This window comes from Rhopalosiphum padi, chromosome 2, assembly GCF_020882245.1.
Source record: "Rhopalosiphum padi isolate XX-2018 chromosome 2, ASM2088224v1, whole genome shotgun sequence".
Lineage (NCBI taxonomy): Eukaryota > Metazoa > Arthropoda > Insecta > Hemiptera > Aphididae > Rhopalosiphum > Rhopalosiphum padi.
The window spans coordinates 34,223,054-34,243,645 of record NC_083598.1 but is presented as its reverse complement, the minus strand read 5'-3'; the positions used below and the strand labels follow the sequence as shown (position 1 = coordinate 34,243,645).

General features: G+C 29.3%; 4 protein-coding genes across 6 annotated transcripts in view; 3 read left to right on the top strand and 1 right to left on the bottom strand.

The window, feature by feature from the left end:
* LOC132922659 (rho GTPase-activating protein 20-like) overlaps positions 1-6,011 on the top strand; it is a 220,929-nt gene extending 214,918 nt beyond the window's left edge. For all 3 annotated transcript variants that reach the window (XM_060986286.1, XM_060986288.1, XM_060986287.1), the window contains 5 exons: positions 356-630; positions 1,440-1,614; positions 2,312-2,583; positions 2,705-2,997; positions 3,511-6,011. In XM_060986286.1, coding sequence (XP_060842269.1) covers positions 356-630; positions 1,440-1,614; positions 2,312-2,583; positions 2,705-2,997; positions 3,511-4,754 — 2,259 coding nt within the window. In that variant the 3' untranslated portion in view covers positions 4,755-6,011. The remainder of the gene's footprint in view (positions 1-355; positions 631-1,439; positions 1,615-2,311; positions 2,584-2,704; positions 2,998-3,510) is intronic.
* Positions 6,012-9,876: 3,865 nt separating this feature from the next.
* LOC132919621 (tetratricopeptide repeat protein 27) lies at positions 9,877-15,019 on the top strand. The gene is given in 18 exon segments (XM_060981351.1): positions 9,877-10,111; positions 10,188-10,359; positions 11,024-11,107; positions 11,722-11,863; positions 11,936-12,191; positions 12,247-12,374; positions 12,444-12,556; positions 12,639-12,705; positions 12,763-12,876; positions 12,937-13,155; positions 13,219-13,407; positions 13,489-13,641; positions 13,953-14,114; positions 14,184-14,354; positions 14,426-14,621; positions 14,696-14,736; positions 14,738-14,797; positions 14,863-15,019. Coding segments are annotated over 18 exon segments (2,457 nt in total). The 5' UTR covers positions 9,877-10,023; the 3' UTR covers positions 14,965-15,019.
* Positions 15,020-15,242: 223 nt separating this feature from the next.
* LOC132919623 (UPF0598 protein CG30010) lies at positions 15,243-17,721 on the bottom strand. Its single transcript, XM_060981353.1, has 4 exons — positions 17,377-17,721; positions 16,797-17,039; positions 16,042-16,090; positions 15,243-15,915 (listed from the first exon to the last, which is right to left on the bottom strand). The coding sequence occupies exons 2-4, from the start codon at positions 16,995-16,997 to the stop codon at positions 15,479-15,481; spliced, it is 687 nt and encodes a 228-aa protein (XP_060837336.1). The 5' UTR covers positions 16,998-17,039; positions 17,377-17,721; the 3' UTR covers positions 15,243-15,478.
* A 75-nt stretch (positions 17,722-17,796) lies between these two features.
* Positions 17,797-20,227, top strand: LOC132919624 (small ribosomal subunit protein uS17m). The gene is made up of 3 exons (XM_060981354.1): positions 17,797-18,144; positions 18,216-18,424; positions 19,842-20,227. Exons 1-3 carry the CDS (start codon positions 18,025-18,027, stop codon positions 20,011-20,013), a joined length of 501 nt encoding a protein of 166 aa, XP_060837337.1. The 5' UTR covers positions 17,797-18,024; the 3' UTR covers positions 20,014-20,227.
* Positions 20,228-20,592: the final 365 nt, after the last annotated feature.

Here is a 20,592-nt window from a genome sequence, read left to right as displayed (position 1 = left end):
GTACCTACATTATAATATAAATGCTAATTGTTAGAAGTTTGAACTATTAATTTAATAATTATTTTATTTATACAAATATTTTCTTTTTACCCAAAGTCTATTGTATGAGTACAGTATTTACCATCACCAGAGATTATTGTCAGAAAAAATGAATTTTTTTATCAGAAATTGTGAATAAATATTTATATTTTATCGAATAATAAAAAAAATATATTATTACATTTTTTTTTTATAAATATCAATCTAGCAAAAAAGGCCACAGGGATTATATCCTCCTCCCTCCGTTTGACCGCCCTGCGTGGTATCTCATATGTTATATTATGTATATTATATGAATGTGTGTATGTGTGCATAGTGTAAGACGTTTGCCATCGGACCGGACGAGAGTGCTAAAGACTGCGTAAAAATCGCATTGGATCACTTGGAGATGAGAGACGCGGATCCGAGTCAGTATCAGCTGTGGGCCAAGACGCCACGTGAAGAGCCGCCGTATCCACTGTTTGGTCACGAGAAACCGTATTCCGTCAAGTTGAGCTGTCTGCGGGACGGACTTAGCGCTGAGGAAGGGTTTGACTTGGACCACTGCAACAACGTGCACGACCCGTTGGCCAGGTGTCATTTCATTTTGAGGTACGTCGTCGAAAATATATACATCACTGATTAAATATTATATTATATTAGTTATTATTGTACTACTGCACTACCTGGTACATCTGCTTGCCCATCCCATATCTGTACCATTATCTGTATTTTATTTTAACAAAAGTTTATTATTATTTTATTATCGTTGCTATAAATTACATAACATGAGAAATCCCTCGATTTTAAAAATAATCAAACATATACACCTATGGCTACACTTATCACTTATTATTTTATAATGTAACCGACTGTGACAGCATAATGGTCGAGTTGTCGAACAAAGTTCGCTCTTATATGTACGCGCGTGCAGAGTACCTCACACACGTGTGTGAAATGTGTATAAGATATTAGTTATTAAAAATTAGAACGCAAGTGTATTGTTTTTTTTCTCATCGAACAACATTAGTTTTTTCGTGCTAACTACGGTTTTTATTTATTTATTTTATTTTAATATCGGTATAAGTGACAATATTTTTCGCCGTAACTGATGATAAAACGATGTTAACGATCTGTACTCAACGCAGGTGAACATATTTGTTTTCTTTTTCTAATGACTGTGTACATAGTATACAATATACCAAAGGCCAATAATTGATAAGATGACATTTGTTTACTGACGTTTGTTTACGGAATTAATGTCTACCTAATAAAAAACAACTAAATACACTACCTAATTATAGGTTGCAATAGACAATGAATGGTTGTCATATTTTTTTTTTTTTTTTTTGTCAAACCGAAATACAAAATTTTGGTTATATCAAAATTGTATTAAAATTGTTATGTTTGGTATTTTCTAGGAGTGTAAAAGCTCAAGAAAACGAAACGAACAAAAAGACGCCGAAAAAGTCTTCTAGTCGTATGAAAATTGGCCAAGTGTTCAAGAAAACTCCAACCAAAGATAATGGAGGCAATTTGTTCGGTGTACCTCTGAATAGAATTTGTGACGGAGAAAACCTTCCTAAACCAGTGATGGTTAGTATATATATACAAACTTACAGTGGCGTGTGTGTTTTAAATATTTGTTCAGAAAATAATAAAGTTCAAATTAATTGGATTGTTGACAAAACGTTAATAATACCATTTTTCTTACACTGTTAACTTATAATATATTAATACATAACATTGATTGTTATGGTAGTTAATATTTAAAATGTGTTTAATTTTATCTTAACATAGGATAATTTTGGACTTTTATATTATATTTAGTGGCTGAACATTTTACGTTAATTTAGTTTATCACTTTAGAAAGTTATATTTTTCAAAGGTATCTTAACTAAGTAAATATTTCAATTATTAAATCGTAATTGTTGTTTTTCCATTTGATATTGAATATTACAATACTATAGCACAACGTCAAATGTCAATACCTATATAATATATTTTGCTAAATGTATAGTATCATTAAATAAAGATAAACAATAAAACTATTTTTACCAAATGTTGAAATGTAATAAACAAAATAATTTAAACTCGTGTTATAGGTGTAAAATATAGTATATATTAGCTGATGAATTAGTAGTTTGAGATAAATATTAATATATTATATAACCGTGTGTATAAAAGTTTTTTTTTTAAATAATAAATAAAGTACAAATATTTAATAATTATCATGTAACGTTTGTTATATTAATCGACACAATAGAATTAATTTTTTTTTATTATTTTACAGGGCATGTTACACCAAATATTCTCAAAAGGACCATTTACTCAAGGTATATTTAGAAAGTCTGCAAACGCTCGTTTAGTCCGCGAACTCCGCGAAAAAATGGACGTTTGTGAGGACGTTTGTCTGGAAAACGTTCCTGTGCTGGTTACCGCAGCCCTGTTCAAAGACATGCTACGCTCGTTGCCCGATCCTTTACTGTGCACCAGCCTGTTCCCTAAATGGCGATCAGCTCTGGACTGTTCCAACCTGCCCACGAAACTTTTTAGAATCAAAACGTGAGTGTGTTATATTGACGTAACGCCACTATAATATGATGACGATATCGGCCGTCGCCTCGTAATATTACCAACCGTATAGGAATAATTTATAATGTTTTCATTTTTCTTTCCCTTACAGGATTATCGATCAGTTGCCCAAACCCAATTATCATCTGCTGTGCCACTTCCTGTGCGTACTCTACCACATATCTCGACGATCCACGCACAACCTCATGTCGGCCGCCAACCTAGGTGTGTGCGTTGGGCCGTCCCTTTTGTGGTCCGATTCGCCGGCCATGTGTCCGACCGAAGACTTACGTACCGTACCCGCACTGGTCGAGATACTCATCACCCACTGCGAGTTGCTGTGCGGGCCACACGTGCCGAACCTTTTGGGCGACCCACGGGATTCTGGCACCGAAGAATCTGACTGTAAGTGTGCCACATATATCACTACAGATCACGGGAGTCACTTCGGGGGCGTATATTTGACCCATTTATTGATTTAAATAATTTATGCTCATTTAACGTCTATATATTTAATAATAATAATAATAATACCTACCCGATTTAAATTAAATTTTTACATCGCATTTTTTTTTTGAGTTTCCTAAAGTCAAAAACAAAATGTAAATTAAATATTTTGAAAACCGACAAGATTGTTTATCAGTTACAATTTAAAAAAAAAATACAATAAAAAGATACATTTAAAAAATCTAAATCTTTTATTATTATACCGGTCAACATTATTTAAAATAATCAAAAATAAAAATGTACCCTTTATTCGGTTTTACAAAATTGAAAAACATCAGTATTAAAATGATGACATAAAATTCGTAAGATCATCGTTGAAATAAAACTCAAGTTTAGATTAGGTTAAGAGTTAGACTTGCGGTGGATATAACAATCTATTTTAATATAATATGTATTGTGTTTGTTTTGCAGCCATGAGACGGGACGATAGTTCTATAGACAGCCTGGAAGTGAGTCCGCCACCCAGGAAGGATCAGATATCGTTGAGCCGGGACTCTGGACTGACGATGTCTGACTCGCAACTGTACACGCCGGACGAGGAGGAGAGCGGGTCGACCAGTTCGAGCGGATATGACCCGGCGTTTGACCAAGCGCATTCAGCCAAAACAGCCATGTCCGCCACTGCTGTACCGTCGATGCCGGGCGAGTACGTGCGTGTCTACCCGGGTTGGGAGGAGCGGAAAAACGCCAACTTCCAGCGGCAAGCCTGGTTCCGGCAACGATCCAAGCGTTTAACAGCCGCGGCCAGCAAGGAGGCGGTCCGTCGAAGCGCTTCTGAAGAGTCTGTATTGGATGGAAACGTGCCTCCGCCCACGCCACCCCGTCGCAGCAAACCCATCCAAATGTCCGGCAACAACAACAACAACAACAACAACCGGATATCCCTGGGCCCGCAACAAGATCAATACCGAAAAATGACCGCGGCCGACTACTACGACGTAGTGGTCAAGTCGGAAGTGGTGGTCGATTCGCTGCACCCAAACAACTACAACACGGAACTGACCATCAAACCCGTACTGCAGCCGGCGGTGACGTACCGAAAGGACGAGTCGCAGTCGGCTACGCCCGTGGTCGTCGCCCGGAGGTCGGCCGAGGTGATGGACCGCAGGCGATATCTTCAGCAACAGCAACCGCACCACCAGCAACAGTTGACGGCGGCGGCGGCGGCGACCTCAGTCATCGCCAACGCTACCACCACCACCACCACCACCACCACCTCGTCCGTCAACACCTCTGCCATAAATGTCGTCGCCACCGCTACTCCGGCGGAGAACTGTTGCGACGGCGAAAACGAAGAGGACTCGAGCACGTTGTCCGACGAAGACTGTACGCCACACGTGTCCCGGAGCAACAGCCGTGGAAACGAGGTGGCCACCGACTCGCTGAAGCTCAGGCAACACCAGCCGCTTCAGACACCGGTCGCGCACGCGGACGGCACTGTCCGGCTCCGCGGCCGGTTGAAGCGCAAGGAGGAGAAGGCAGCCGTGGCCGCGGCCAGGTCCCGGTCCTTGCCACCGCCCCCGCCGTATCGGCCACCACCGCCGGCCAACCGCCGCGCGCCCATCACCTCGTATTACCTGGGTGAGTGCAGTCAGGCACAGCAGCAGCGATTCGTCGTCACCAGGACGTACGCCGACGAGGAGTCTTACGTCTGATGATGTGTGGGTATACGCGTATCTTCGGCCCTCCCTTTTTTGAGTCGACATTCGACGATAGATATTATTTTCATATGTGCGTCTCAAGATGTCTCTGCCACATTCCCCTCCCCCCCACCAACCGCCCCGCCATCCCTATCCAGAGTTGCAGTATTTGTTGGCCAATGCGATTTGTATATATTATTATTATTATTATTATTATTATTAATTATTATTTTTATTTTATTATTATAATATATACACTTGACAATATAAAAGTATAAAACTACTTAAGTTACCTGTCAACTTGAAAACAAAGATGGGCGCATGGATGATGCTATTGCTGTTTTTTTTTACAATAAAATGTTCCTGATCGATATACATTATTATTATTATTTTATTTTAAGTCCATACGAGCTTGAGTATTTTTTTTTTTTCATTGTCCAGTACTGAAAGTACATTATTTTTAATTTCATTTTTTTTTATATATATTATATACATTTATACGTATGATAACTGAAATGTTTTCAAAATGCTCATTGAAATGATCAAATAATCTAATGTTAAGATTTTCACAAGTACAAATATCGTCGTATCCAGACACCAAATACCAGTGTCGTCAAACTATGATAATACATTATGTTAATACCTTCAAAATGTCAAAATTAAACATTCTATACTTATTACTATGTTTAAGTAGATTATAATAACATTCTGAAGCACTGTGATTTAAGTTATGTACAGTACCGTATTATTATAAAGTAATAATTTATAATTCGATTTAATAATTTATCTTATTGCATAAGACTAAAAAAAAAATGTATTCATGCACACTATACCGAAGTAACAATTAGTTTTTTTTATGAAAACCTATTATACAATGTATTTAAAATTAGTATATAAAATAACTGAATTTGTGCATCATAAAGACACAAATATTTTATTTTTTACCCTGCATAATTATATATTATATATATAATTATGACAAATTTTATAAACTATATTTTATGATGTAACATTTAAATGTTAAATCGTTAAGTTTTGTAAGTGTTTATTTATTTTTGTTTGTACATTTTCATTGGTTTTTATTAAACATTATGTATGTTTACTTGAAATGATTGATAATCTATTATTATATTATTATTGTATAAAAAAATACTTTATTTTCCAATGTCCATTTAAAATGAAAATAATAAATTACGTGTAATTTTGTTTAATCATTGTTTATTGGTAAAAATTGAAAATTTTTCAGAATAAAATCAAAAATATAATATTAAATATTTGAATTAAATTATTTCCTTTGATATATCATGTTTTTTTCAAAATGGTATTTACCTACTTGTATAGTTAAACTTACATGTTGCAAAAGAACATAGATTTATTGAAAATGTTATTTATTTAAATTTTTTAATTATTGGATGATAAAATTGTTAAGTAAATTAGTAATTGGCTAATCTAACCTTATCAGTATATTTTTACATTATTCATGTTTATTTGACTTCTGTTTATCTGAATAATGATTGATTTGCTAAGTACATATAATAATGAATTTCTGAACTATTGAAACTGTTATAGAATACCGCACAATAAGAAAAAAACATAAAAATACAACTATTTACTTTTGTAAATGCATAATGCATATTAATATATTCTATACTTCTATAGTTTACTGTGTAATACACAGCTGACTGCTGAGGTACAACCCAGCCTATTCTGTATTGTTATATATTGTGATAGTATGACATTATTTAAAATATCTGTAAATGTCAACTAGATTTATGTTTATATATGATAAACTAATAGGCAGTATAACCTGAGGATTATTTTTGGTCTCCAGAGGCCACTATGTGGTATTAAAATTTCGTTTGATAACGTCTTATTGATTAGTGACAAAAAAAATTAATTTTATACTTTTAACTTTTTAAGTATTCCTAACCTGGTACGTTGATTATTGTCATTAAATAACAGTAATATTAATGTTCTTAAAAGTTAAAACTTTCCCAGCACATAATATTAAATAATTCAACAAGTATGACACAATATAGGAATTTTCTGTCCAATATTTAATATACATTTTTACATCGAGTTTAAAATATTATTGAGATATGAATTTATTATACTAAGATATATTAGTAATTACTAATTAGTATCATAGTTTATATTGTTTTGTCAGGTAGAGTTATGATTACCGAATATCGATTTGGACATTTGATAGTGAAGTACACGACGTTTACCAAGCCTAAGTATAGTAACCGACTGACAAATGATATCTTAAACAGAGTAGGTACCTACCTATTTATTTTTTTATGATATACAAAGCACACTAGTGAATAATGATACACTCATTGAAGTTTTTAATTAGAAAATTGTATTCGTTATTTTAATATACCGTATTATTTTTATGTTTTTATATACCTACATTTCAAAGATTGATTTTTATTTTTGAAATCCACATTTTTACTTTTTAGTATTTATTTTTATATTTACTTATATATTAATTACCTACCTAATAAATTTATTTATTTATATTTTATATAAATTATAATTACTTACGTGTCAAAATACTATTAAAAAAAAACTGTACATAGACAGGTGGTTTAGTTTTTGATATTTTTGTCCAAAATCCAACGGCCTATCAGTAATTTATAGTATTTATACTGTAATAATATAATAAAATATTAATTTGAAATTTAAAAATATAACTGATCACGCCATTTGCCATTAGTTGTTGTACAATCATAGACTTATAAGTCTATGTGTACAATATACCGTGACATAAACATCAAACGCGTCTTATCAATTTATTTATTTGCAACTGGTGACCCGATGACCCAATAACCCGTTACCTTACTCGCACGTCGTCCTATCACTCCAATATGGAGCTATACGCCTATACCTATTACCTATCGGCTATCAGTCATCACTTCATCACTTAATCAGCCAATATTAGACTTAGACTGGAGTACCTACGACTATAGGAGTAGATAGTTTAACTAATGCACACGCCATATTCGTTGTCATTGTTACATTTTTACAAGTATTTTTCTTTACGTCCGTGATGATTAAATAATAAATTCTGGTTATTATTAATTTCTCTTATTACCGGTTGGATTTTGTCATTATCACTATACCTAGTAAATCCGCTATGGTTAATAAATTCAAACTGAGGACACTAGACCCACATAATATGAGCATTTATTTAAATTTGTAATAATTTACATATACCTACTCATATTTTTCTTTAAAATTTCAAAACATTGAAAAAAATCCAAAACCATAAATTACTGAAAATATTCTAATCTGAACATAAATTATGTGATTATTCACTCTAATATTAAATCAAACAACATAATATAGTAGGCAATAGCCGGTTATTCTCTTAAGCAGTGCCGGATCTAATATATTTTTTACCCGGGGCAAAGTATGAAATTAGCGCCCTCACATAATTCAGTCCCCCTCTTATTATGCCACTTTTATAGTTATATTTATGTACCAGTTACTCTCTCTGTCTCTCTCAAAAAAAAATAAGTAAACAAAAGATTTCCGGTGCAGATGCCTTGGGTTCACCCCCACCACCACCACCAACCCCCCTAGATTCGGCCCCGCTCATATGTATAATAAATAGTTATCTAATTTTTGTTTCCTCAATATTGTATACAAGACAGAAGTTGATATTTTTGTACGTACTCAGTATAATAATACCTACTTTATGGTCTCAGTTTATAAGGTATAATAGCACGAAAAATATTTTAGTAAAAATAAAATAAAGGTATAGTGTAGGGTTAGAAATACATATTGCTAGCCACTCCGTGTAACTTAGATTTTAAAGCGGAAAGAATTTCTCGCGGATATATCAATATTAAGTTTGCATGATCATGGAAATGGTGTTCTTTTTTTCGTATAACAACTGAATAAGTTATTTTTTATACTATCGAAATATGTTGGCGATATCTGCTGTTGACCATCTCCATAAATTTTTTATTGTACGTAATTTTATGACAGAGAGATTGGTAGATTGTAGTGCGAATTTAAAAACGAAAAACGAAGAAGGCTATGTACGGTTATGAATTTATGATCTTATTTTTCATGAGAACATTCTTTCGAAAATTTTTATTTTTGTTAGAATAGGGACATTTAAATAGATATTAAATTGTTTTGAGACAATATTTAGACAAATCCATCGATATGAACCTTCCAAAATATTGTTTTCTATAATTATTATAATATGGATGATGGCTGATTTCACACTAAAGTCTAAGATTACTCGAAAGTACAAAAAAAAGATGATTTTTCTGTTTTCATGTATTTGGTTTTATTGAAGTATTTATTATATTATGAGTAGGCCAGAGAGAGAAAACGGTATGCGAAAATCCATTTATTTAGGTACTCTTTACACCAACATCAACGCAACTTCGACTAACCAATAATAAACGTACGATCGATGTGACGATGTTGAATAAACGTATTTGTATCTCGTAAAATATACGGATATACCATCGACGTTATCTTTTCGTATTCGTATTCTATACGAGAATTACACAAATATTAACTAAGTATAAGTGTATTATATATATCAAACATTTTTTTTTGTTTTTTCATTATACTTTTGACATAAACGTAGATTATACGGACTGTGTTCACTTAGGCCGTTCTGGTACCTAACGAAATTCGACCGTAAAACAATGAAACATGCTTTCAAACTTTCTATTTTCCTCAGCTCTCATTAGTAATTAGTTGTAGAAAAATGATTATTTCACCAAAATAAACTTGAGAAGTTCTTATCGATAACTGCGTTACAGATTTTTGAATTTTTTTCAAACCGATTATTTTTTCATTTGAAATCTTTATTTAAATTTTTAAAAATTTTAAAAAATCATGTAAAATACCTATACAAAAAAAAAAGACATAAAAAACTTGAAACGCATTTATCTGGATAAACTTCTCAAGTCTATTTTGGTGAAAAAATCATGTTTCAATAACTTACAATTTGTAAGTTACCTACAAGAGCTGAGGAAAATAGGAAGTGCGTAAGCATATATTTATCAAGAAACCACGACTGACTGGCGGTAACTGTGATAATTGTTGATAAGTTACTGATAACAGTATTGAATTTGAGGTTATGTGTCGTATATTACAGAATCTGCATGTTTTTGTTTTGAAATTATTGCGTTTATATTGTTTATAAATATTATTAAATTGTTTTAAATTATTTATATTATAGCATTATACGATTAATAAATTGTTATATTTTATTATTTTAATTAAAACATTTAGTTTTATAAAAGATAATATGTCCGTCGAAAAATTTACGGATACGGAAAAGTGTCTGATATATGGTGATACATATTCAAATGTATATAATGAAATAATTGTTTCAGGTATAAATTATTATGAACCATTTTATTTACATTAAACAAGAAACGATAATTAATTTTCATTAACTTTTGCTTTCAGATGATATTACATCAAATGAAATGAAAAATGTTCTAAAAGGCAACTTTGTTGAAGTTTTGGAAAATGATTTGTTTTTGAGACTATACAACGAGTTTGAACATATAAGCAAGTCAAATTTCAGTTCAAATATTATAAAACATTTAAGCGATTTCTTACATTTGAATCCATCAAAGTAAGTACATGGCAATTAATAAGTTAGTGATAAATCTTTAGAGTAATTTAGCAGAATGTTCTTATATTTGTAATAGGTATATCATATTTTCTTTAGTGGCACCAAAATGTATATGAATCATTGGGATAAAATCTAATTTGTATATTCATCATTAAAACCAAATAATTATGTATAAAAAAATTATAATCCAGGTAATAAATTATACAGCTTTCTACAAAAGTCGCTGAGGATAAATCTTGGTATTTTTTATTCTGTTTAACACAATTGTTAGTAATTACTTATTACCTATATTCAATTAGAGTCTATGTTTGAATAATATTTAACATTTTTAACAAGCATTTTTTTTATATGTAAATAATTTTTTATTTTTTAATAATGGATTAATAAAAGCAATAATATACACAAGTAATATGTCATAATTACTACTGATTTATATTGTATGTTTGGTACATTACATCTTTATCAATATCAAATAATAAATTATTTATTATTGTATTTTAGCATCTAATCTTCTGTGTTATAAAGTAAAATATAAGCAACAGGTATTTTGTATTCAAGTAATCTCATTTAATATTTTGATAGATATTATAAACATACAATTGATAATATATAGTTAATTTAGAATATTAGTATTTATTAAATAAATAGTATATTTTTGTTTCAGAAACAATGTGATTTTCACATTTGGTGTTGCCTGTTATCAGCTGTTTATACAAGCAAATTGGACAGGACCTTTGATATCAAAATTGTATGTTATATCAGGGTTTAGCTTTAAGTTTCTAATTGACTATTCTCTATTAATGTTATCGATAAAACATGATTATCTTTTCTCTTGAAAAATTGATCTATGGAAAAAAAAATATTTGTATAATTTTGACAGACATAAATAACTCTTGAATGAAAATGAGAATAAAAATCCCTTAAAATAAAATCTCACAGAATTAAAATTCCTTAGCTTTCATAAACTTTTTCCAGTTAATTAACAACATTTTTTACATTTTTTAAATAATGTAATATAATAAATAAGTTAAAATTAAAAAATTAATGTTATCTTTTATTATGACCTACTACCAGTGGCGAATTTAAGGGTTAAAATAAAGTAGGCAAATCCATAAGAGAGGCCTCGTACAAAATCATACACAGTACATAATTTAGAAGGGGGGGGGGGCCCTGTTGGCATTTTCCGTCTAAACGACAGTTAAATCCACCACTGCCTATTAACTACACACTTAAAATATTCATGAACACTTTATTAGTTCTAGTGTTCTCTAATAATAATGAGTCAATTAGAAATTCAATTCATAATTAAAACCATTTTCCAGTTGATATACATTTTAATATTTGTATTTATGTTGTTTTTAGAGATTTAAAAAGTTGGGGTTCAAGTACAGCAGTAGTAGAAAGCTTAGTTAATGATTTAGATTGTGTATCTAGAAAAGTATTGTATCCTGAGCTTTTGGTATTTTCTTATGCAGTTTTTAGCAACGATCAGATCAATATTTTTGTAAGAATAACTAGTAGTAACTTAACGATTAGGTAACATAATATCAGTAATTTATTTTTTTATTTTATTTAGACACGATCTTGGTGGCAAATACGGATGCTCTCGACTCTACAATCTTTATTAAATGAATTATCAAATGATATAAAAAATATGATTGAACTTGCTTTTGAACAAATGGAAAATACTGTTTGGGAAACTGATGAAGAAGAAGCTTTATTTAGGTTAGAGCAATGTAAAATTTATCTTTCTCACTATGGAAATATTTCAAAAGCTACTGACAGTCTTAACACAGCAATGAACTTACTGGGTTTAGAACATTCACTTGTCGGTAAGTTAAAATATTATCATTCATTAATTATATTTTGCTAATTGAACTATTTTAGGTGCAATGGGAAAAAGAACTAAATTTCAAGTTAAAGAACTTGCCCAGTTAACCTTAAATGTGAATTCACATAAGAGAGAAAATAATACCAATCTATTGACTTCTCATGAATGTTCTGATTTACCTAAAGTAAGTTATTTGCCATCTGGTATAAAAATATAATGACAAAATTAATTTAAATAGTTTTTTTTTGTATAGGATTGTGTGCTTGATGATGAAAATCGTTTACCAGATATCAAATTCTCTAATGAAAGTGCTGGAAAATTTCCTAAATTGAACAGTCTTCAACAAGCAGCCATCTTAAATACACTGTAAATACTACATTTAATCCTATATAATATTATTTATCTACATTTTTGTTTTAAATTTAAGATCATTTTATTTTTCTTAAAGTATATTGGAACAAAAATGTAAACCCAAAGATGATCTACAATTCGAAGAACTGCAGCCATATATAAGAGTAATTTTTTTATGATTTATTTCTTAACATTAGTTAAATATTGGTCTAATACTATAGTGTTTGGTGTCACAACAATCTGTGTGGAGTATTCATGTATCAACTTTGCTCCAACGATCTGTACTAGAAAGGGATAATAGGAAATCAGTGGAACGAGCAATGCAACAAATTGAGGTAAATATATTTAAAACAACTGTAATTAACAATTAAAATTAAAATTAAATCTTTTTTTAGAGTTTACTAAGCAGTTTGGAAGTATCAAGTCCACTTAATGTTGAGAGATTATATCTGTTTCATTGTTCTTTTGTTTCACCTTCTTGGCAACTAAAATCATATTTGGGGAATATAATGCTCTCAATTGGTGCCATTCAAAGTGCATTAGATTGGTTCTTAGCTCTTGATTTGTGGGAAGAATGTGTTGCTTGTTACAATACCCAAGGCCATAGACATAAAGTAACATTAGTGGTTAAAATTTAAAAAAATTTAAATGACATTAATAAATTTAATTTATAATAGGCTGCACAAATTCTTGAAAATGAGTTAAAATCACCAAATCTCACTGTAGCCAAACATATTTTAGTATTATGTTTGCTTGGAGATGCTACTGATGATAAATCTCTTTATGAGGAAGCATGGAAAATTTCAGATTATCGAAGTAGTCGTGCACAAAAACACTGGGCTTTTTATTATTATACAAGAAAAGAAGTAAGGTGTATTATTTTAAATTTGAAAAAAAATACTCATATCTAAGATAGTCATTTTTATTTATTGTTTTTATATTTATAGTATAAAGAGAGTATAGATCATTTCAAAATTTCTCTCAAAATAAATTCTTTACAAGAAAACTTGTGGTTTAGACTTGGTTTCGCATGTATGGTTGAAGAAAGATGGACAGAAGCTGCAGAAGCATATAGAAGATACTGTGACATCGAGAGTGATGTGAGTAATGAAACAGTTAGTTTTAGATTGTCAAAAAAATAAAATAATATTTTATTTTTGAAATATATATTAACACACATTTTACCACAATGCTATAGCAGAATAATTAAAGTTAAATATTTTTCTATGCTTGTATGTGGTTATATTATATTTTACTGCATTTGGGGAAACCAGCAATTATAGTTTTTTTGCCAAGGTTTTTGGTTGTTGTAATACACAAAATATTAAAATAATATGTTTCATACATTTCAATCCAAAACTAATTGTTCTGATTGTCAATTGAATGATGTATTTTTTGTTTTTAAATTCAGTGTTTTGAAGCTTGGAACAATTTAGCAAAATGTTATATTAAAAATGGTCAAAAATCAAGAGCTTATTATGCATTAAAAGAAGCTGTGAAATGTAACTATGAAAGTTGGATGGTTTGGGACAATTTGATGGTAGTCAGTGTTGATTGCGGTTGTTTTGAAGAGGTATTACATCCATTACTAAAATAATAACTATTATATATATTGTAACAAGAATATTCTTTGTTATCAAAGGCAATCAAATGTTATCATAGATTATTAGATTTAAAAAGTAAGCACATAGATGTGGAAGTTTTGAGGATTCTAGTCCAAGCCGTACAGAATAATGTTAAAGACGAAAACGATAGGCCAGCATCAGAGCATAGGAAATGTTTATTACAACTTTTTGGAAGACTTACATCACAAGTGCGATAGATTATATTTTAATTATTCATCAAACTACATTTTTATTAATTACAATTATATTTATTATTTAGGTACAAAATGATGGTGAAATTTGGGCATTGTATGCACATCTTGAAGAAGCTGTACCAATACCAAATAAGGAAACGGCTGATAAAGTTTTACACCATTTACAATGTGCCCATCGTTTCACCACACAAGGCAACAAGTGGACTCAAGAAAAAAATTCTTGTTTGATTGTCTCTAGATTATCACTAAATCTAGCAGATGGTATATTACTGAATATATATTTATTTTAAATAATGTATATTAAATAGTGTATTAAAACTTTTTTGACTTTGCAGCATACATTAGTTGTAGTAACCAAACAGAAAATAGTGAACAAAAAAAAACGATTCCTGTCATCTGCTAAACTAATGCTAGTGTCAGTGGTGTCACAAATTGAAGTAAGTGTTTTTAAATTATTTTTGTTTATACATTATTATTTATTTTTTAATATTTTGTCATGCAGAAAGAAAAAGACCTAATGGAAAGTGCAGACATAAGAGAAGAATTTGAAAAAGTAAAAAATATATTAAACGAAATCAAACTTCAACTTTCAAGAGAAGTGTAGTTATCTTTTATAATAATTATTATAATCATATAATGATATAACTTAATTATATAAATATTTGTTTTCATTATTTTAAGAAATCCTGCTATCATAATGTATTTAATGAGTAACAGATACAAATTAATGAAATTTATAATACTAAGTATTCTGAAAAAAAATTGATGATTGCATAAGTCTTGTATAAGTAGATCCACTCTCAATAAAAGTATTAAAAATAATACTTGTAAAATCTAAACTAAAAGAATCAAACTTTTTTGTTATTTATAAAATATTGAGCCTTGTACAACGATATATTATTTTTATTGTAGTCCAATTTCTACAGAGTTGTTATAGTATGTCTTACACTAATTGACAGTAATTGTTATTGCAGAAAAAAACTACATTAATAAAATTTAAAAAATAAAGAAATGTACAGATCAATTTCAACAATGCAGACTTTATAATTACACACACATATATTATATAATATTTATATTTAAGATTGACACTATTCACTTAAAAACTTAAATTTTACTTATTTGCGAATCAAATGTCTGAACCAATCTGGGTCTAGAACATACTTTTTACCATTCCACAAAAAATGTGTAGGCACATAGTTGTTTGTATCATTGTATATAAACATTTTACTAAATTCAATAGCTGTTTTAGATGATACAAGTCCTATTGAACCGTGTTGATCATTGGCTGGATGGTAAACTCTACCGTTTTCAACATCCATCCAAAGTTTATCGGGTTGAAATAAAACTGTCAACTTTGGCCCTGCATGATTATGACAAAATAAGAGATTGCCATCATCACCTTTAATTACTTGGTTGAAGACGATTGGATGGTCGTCACATCTAACAAAATTCCGTTCTCTACCACATAATGATATCCATGGAAAGTGTTCTTTATATCGATCAGTTGTATTTAATTTTAACCGCTTGAAAAAAAAAACTAAAAAATCTATTTCTGAAAAAAAAAAAAATATTTTAAAACATTTTGAAATTATTATGACATTTATTTAAATTATAAATTAAAAAATAACAGTAGTAATTGTTATTATAAAACATTTATTAAACATAACAAAATGTTTACCTTTATAAGCTGATGTAAAATTTTTCATTTTGCTATCATCCAGAAAAAGCTAAAAATTACAAATATTTTAATATTTGTTCATTATCTTAAAATAAAATGAAAAATGTTGTAAAATAGGTTAAATGTCTAATAAGTAATAAGCAATGCTCGAATTTGGGGGTAACGAATTTTACAATTTTTAGTATCAAAATTATTTTTGATAATAGTTTATTAATATTATTATTACTTCTATGACTCTATATATTTTTTTTGTAGTTTTCTGATTATAATTAACTATAATATCATACTGTTCTTTGCCTATAATTTATTGTATACATCTATTATGTGGGCTAGTATGAAGGTAAAATTAAAATATCTGTGTTGTGGAAAAGTGGTATTTAAAATCTAATCAAGGTAGCAAAGGGGGGTGAACCCCCTCACGGGCCTGTGTTAACTAATTGTACCCTTGGAACGCAGTTTTTAAATCGTTTGATTGAGCTCCTCTACTTAATTTTTCCCAATTCGAGCACTGTTAATAAGGCATTAAAAATAGCAAATATTTAAAAAAATATAATCAATGTATTTTTTTCCAAAGGTTATAATATGTAAATAAACATACAAATCACAAGTTTTTAGAAAAAATATTTAGAATAATAGTTAAGTTTTAGATTCTGAAGTATAGCAAATAAAGTACTAGATATGTTGACAAATATTTTGTACCAAACATTTTTATTACATTTTTCAGTTAACTAATTAATACATATTTATCTACAAACCATTCCTTGGTGATCTATGTAATAGAAATATTCTCTGATTTTGTTCTCTGGTGATTGTCCTTGTACGTAGGGTACAGTTGAGTAGGTTTTATTTGTTGTAATAATTTGAACTTTATTTTTGAAATTCGAGAAATTCTTCAAAAAATAATTAGTCTTTATACAAACTGCTAAGAACATTGTTTGAGTTTTATACATAAACATTTGGTTTATTATAAGACAGCTGCAGCACCGTGAATAAATAGCCTTAATAAACAAAAAAAAGTATTCTATTTATTATGATTTTATGTTACAAATTTAATATAAAGAACAAATAGTCCTTATTCCTTATAACGTAGTTCTATCAATAATAAATTGTTAAATCTTTTACAATTATTTTATAATACTCAGTCGATGATACCGATTGAATATTTTTAAATTCGTAATACATAAAATTTTAGATCTTGATTAGAATTTTTCATTTGAGCATATGGTACATACATAAAAACTGTGCTTTAAACATTGGATAACAGATTTCATTTCCAAACAAGTTATTTACCTAAACAGATTAATTTGTATTCACGACTGTAATTACTATGCATACCTATATTGGCTGTATTAGATAATGGACATTTCAATGTTTGTTATGTCTTGTTCAATTAAACATTTGTAGCTCTACAAACTCTGTGTCCCCAGCACAGACTAATATTATGACGATATATAATATAATAATAACTATAATAAGGCACTATAGGTTAACCACAGTCTACATGTACGACTATTATTTTTGTGAATTCACTTATTACTTATTACTATTTACTAATGTTGTTTACTGTTTTTAGTAGTGACTAATGAGTACGAATAGACGAATAGTACCTACGATTAAAGATATCTTTAATCGCGGTAATGAGTAATACATTTCAATAATGTTGTAAATTTCACATTCTTATCTTTATTCCATGTTATCAGTATTCAGTGCGCTTTAAGATAATATTATTATTACTATTTTTGATCTGTGATATTAACTATGATATCAATTTTGAGTCCGGTTTAGGAAATACGATGTTCGAGCATGATTTTTTCTGTTAAAATTCAATTTTTATGCATTTGTACTTTGTTGTAGTAGGTAACTTCAAAATTTATATCAATCATATCACAATTAAAAATAAAAAAATAAAAGATCTCTGATTGTTTCTTCGTGTTTTATATTGAGTTTGAGCCAAGTTTTTAACTATAATCGCTGACTATAGCCATGAGTTTAGTTGGAGCTGCTAAATCTTTACTGCTTTTGGGCCGGTGTGCTCCATCTGTCAAACAAAATGCATCAAAAATTATTGTTAAGAAACTAGAATTAGACCAAAACCTTTTAATGGTGAGTTATATAATAAAACGTTATTTATCGTACAAAAATAAATGTTATGGTTTTTTTTTTTTTTTATATAGTATTTTAATAAAGATGAAGTGTACTATGCTCATGATCCAGAAAAACAATGCAAGACTGGTGATGTTGTGCTTATTCAGGAATTACCAGAAAAACTAACAACACATATTACTCATCAAGTTCTCAAAGTGGTGTATCCCTTAGGTGATGTTACAGACCCCATAACTAATAAAAAAGTAGCAGCACTACGATGTGGAACAGTTTGTTATAGGTTTGTCAAATCAATGTTTATGTACTTATTATATATATTCAATTTACATACTTATATTCTTATAGATTTATTTATATTAACAACATATTTCGTTAGATGTTTATTTATGTTTCGATCGTAATGGACTTTTATATTATTTGACATTGACGAGTATAACTTTATCACAGTCTTGTAACTATGTTAATTTTGTTGTATTGTTTGCAGACTACTGTAGAGTAATATTATTTTAAAATGTTGATTAACATACATTTATATACAATTCCAAATTTTAAATAGTTGTAAACATATTAATTGGTACTAATTATTACAAGTTGAACTCACTTATGTCATTACTAGTAGTAAAAATAACATAATTTATAATGGTTTCTTTATAAATGTGGAAATAAATAATTGTTAATTCAGTAGAAACTTGATTAACCACCGCTGTCGGGACCGGGATAATAACGGGTAATCGAATAGTCAGTTAACAGAAATATACAATAATACAAAATATAATTTTCCAATAACCATATATATTTTACATCGTCATTTACAGACAAAAATAATAAAATAATAAACTAGTAATATATAAAATATAATAATAAAAATAATCCCATACTAAATAATCCGTCATTTTCTTCTGTTTTTTAAGGCACGAGCTTTTTGAGCGGCTATGTTTCATATTTTACAAGAAATAAGACCTGTGTTGCATTTGTTTCCTCTTGTACCTCGAACCAATCAATGTATTTTGATAACATATTGCTTTTGATTCTGCATAGCTAGTTGGTGGTTTTAAGTCAAGCACTAAATCTTTGATGTCACCATCAACTTCTTCGTCAATGGCAGTGACATTAAAAATAATTTAAATATCATTCAAAATTTCAATGATTGCATCATTACCTTTTTTTTTTATGGTGACCGATGATGAATAACAGAGAGCGACGGTTAAATGAGTTTCTACTGTACTTGCATATTAAAAATAATTCTTTTTTATTTATCGCATTTCTAGAATATAAAATACAAATAAAAACAAACGTTATAACTTATAAGTATATAAATTGTATACGTTTAAAAGAATCATCAACATTGTAATTTCAAATATCCTGAAAAATAATGAAATTATGAAAATAAATTTAAATATGAAATTACTTTTTTTTTTTTTTAATTTTTATAAGAATAATATACTATAAACTATATTACATTTTAAAGCTTTTTGACTAGGAAAATATTTTACTTTACATCTTAATGTACTTAAAATACTAGATAGTTACTAGAACCAATTTTCTACCAGAAACTATCCTTGAAGTTGATGATTGAAGCATTTTTCTTGTTCTAATAGGTGGCGACTGGCGACAGTCATACAACTTAAAAAATATCAATACAATTATTGCTCTGCTCAGTTATGTTTATTTAACTAAACATTTTATTTATTTTTTAGAGATGATTTAGAAGAAATTGATAATCTTTATGGCTTAACCGAAAAACGGTTCAATTATAATAATGCACCTAAAAGAGGTTGGCAAGAGGACAAAAAAGATTTTAGTCACAAAAAAAGCTACATCAAATACCACGAATCTGGAGAAGAACAGCCATATTCAGTTCCAAGATAAATCTTTATTTAATATGTATAAGAATGTTGTTTGTACGTAGGAAACATAGTTTATTGAAAATAATAAGTAATGGATAAATTGTTCAACATTTTGTGTTGATGTTTATTCTGTAAATATGAATTTCATTTGACTTTATAAAAGGATGAAAAAAAACATGTTGAGAATATTGTAATTATATTTACGAATTTACATAAATATAAAATGAAGATTCAGATATAGGAATTATATTTATTTAACTTTTCTCATTTTGGTATAAAATGTAACATAAATACATAATAGTTGAAAGTAAGAAATAATACTAATGCAAATTATGTAATTAACATGTTTTGTAGTTAATGTAGTTAACTGATATATATATATGGTGGCAATGCTAATTACATACTAAGACGAATGGTGAATTGTTGGGCGGCTACACATTTTACGCACTAAAATGATATATAATTTTAAGTGTACCAATACACTCGTCACTCAATCAACACTAACTAATTTTTAGTTATGTATATTATAATTTATTTTTTCAATACTTATAAAACTTTTAAACGATTATAATCTTCTAACAAAAAAGAATATAATTAATAC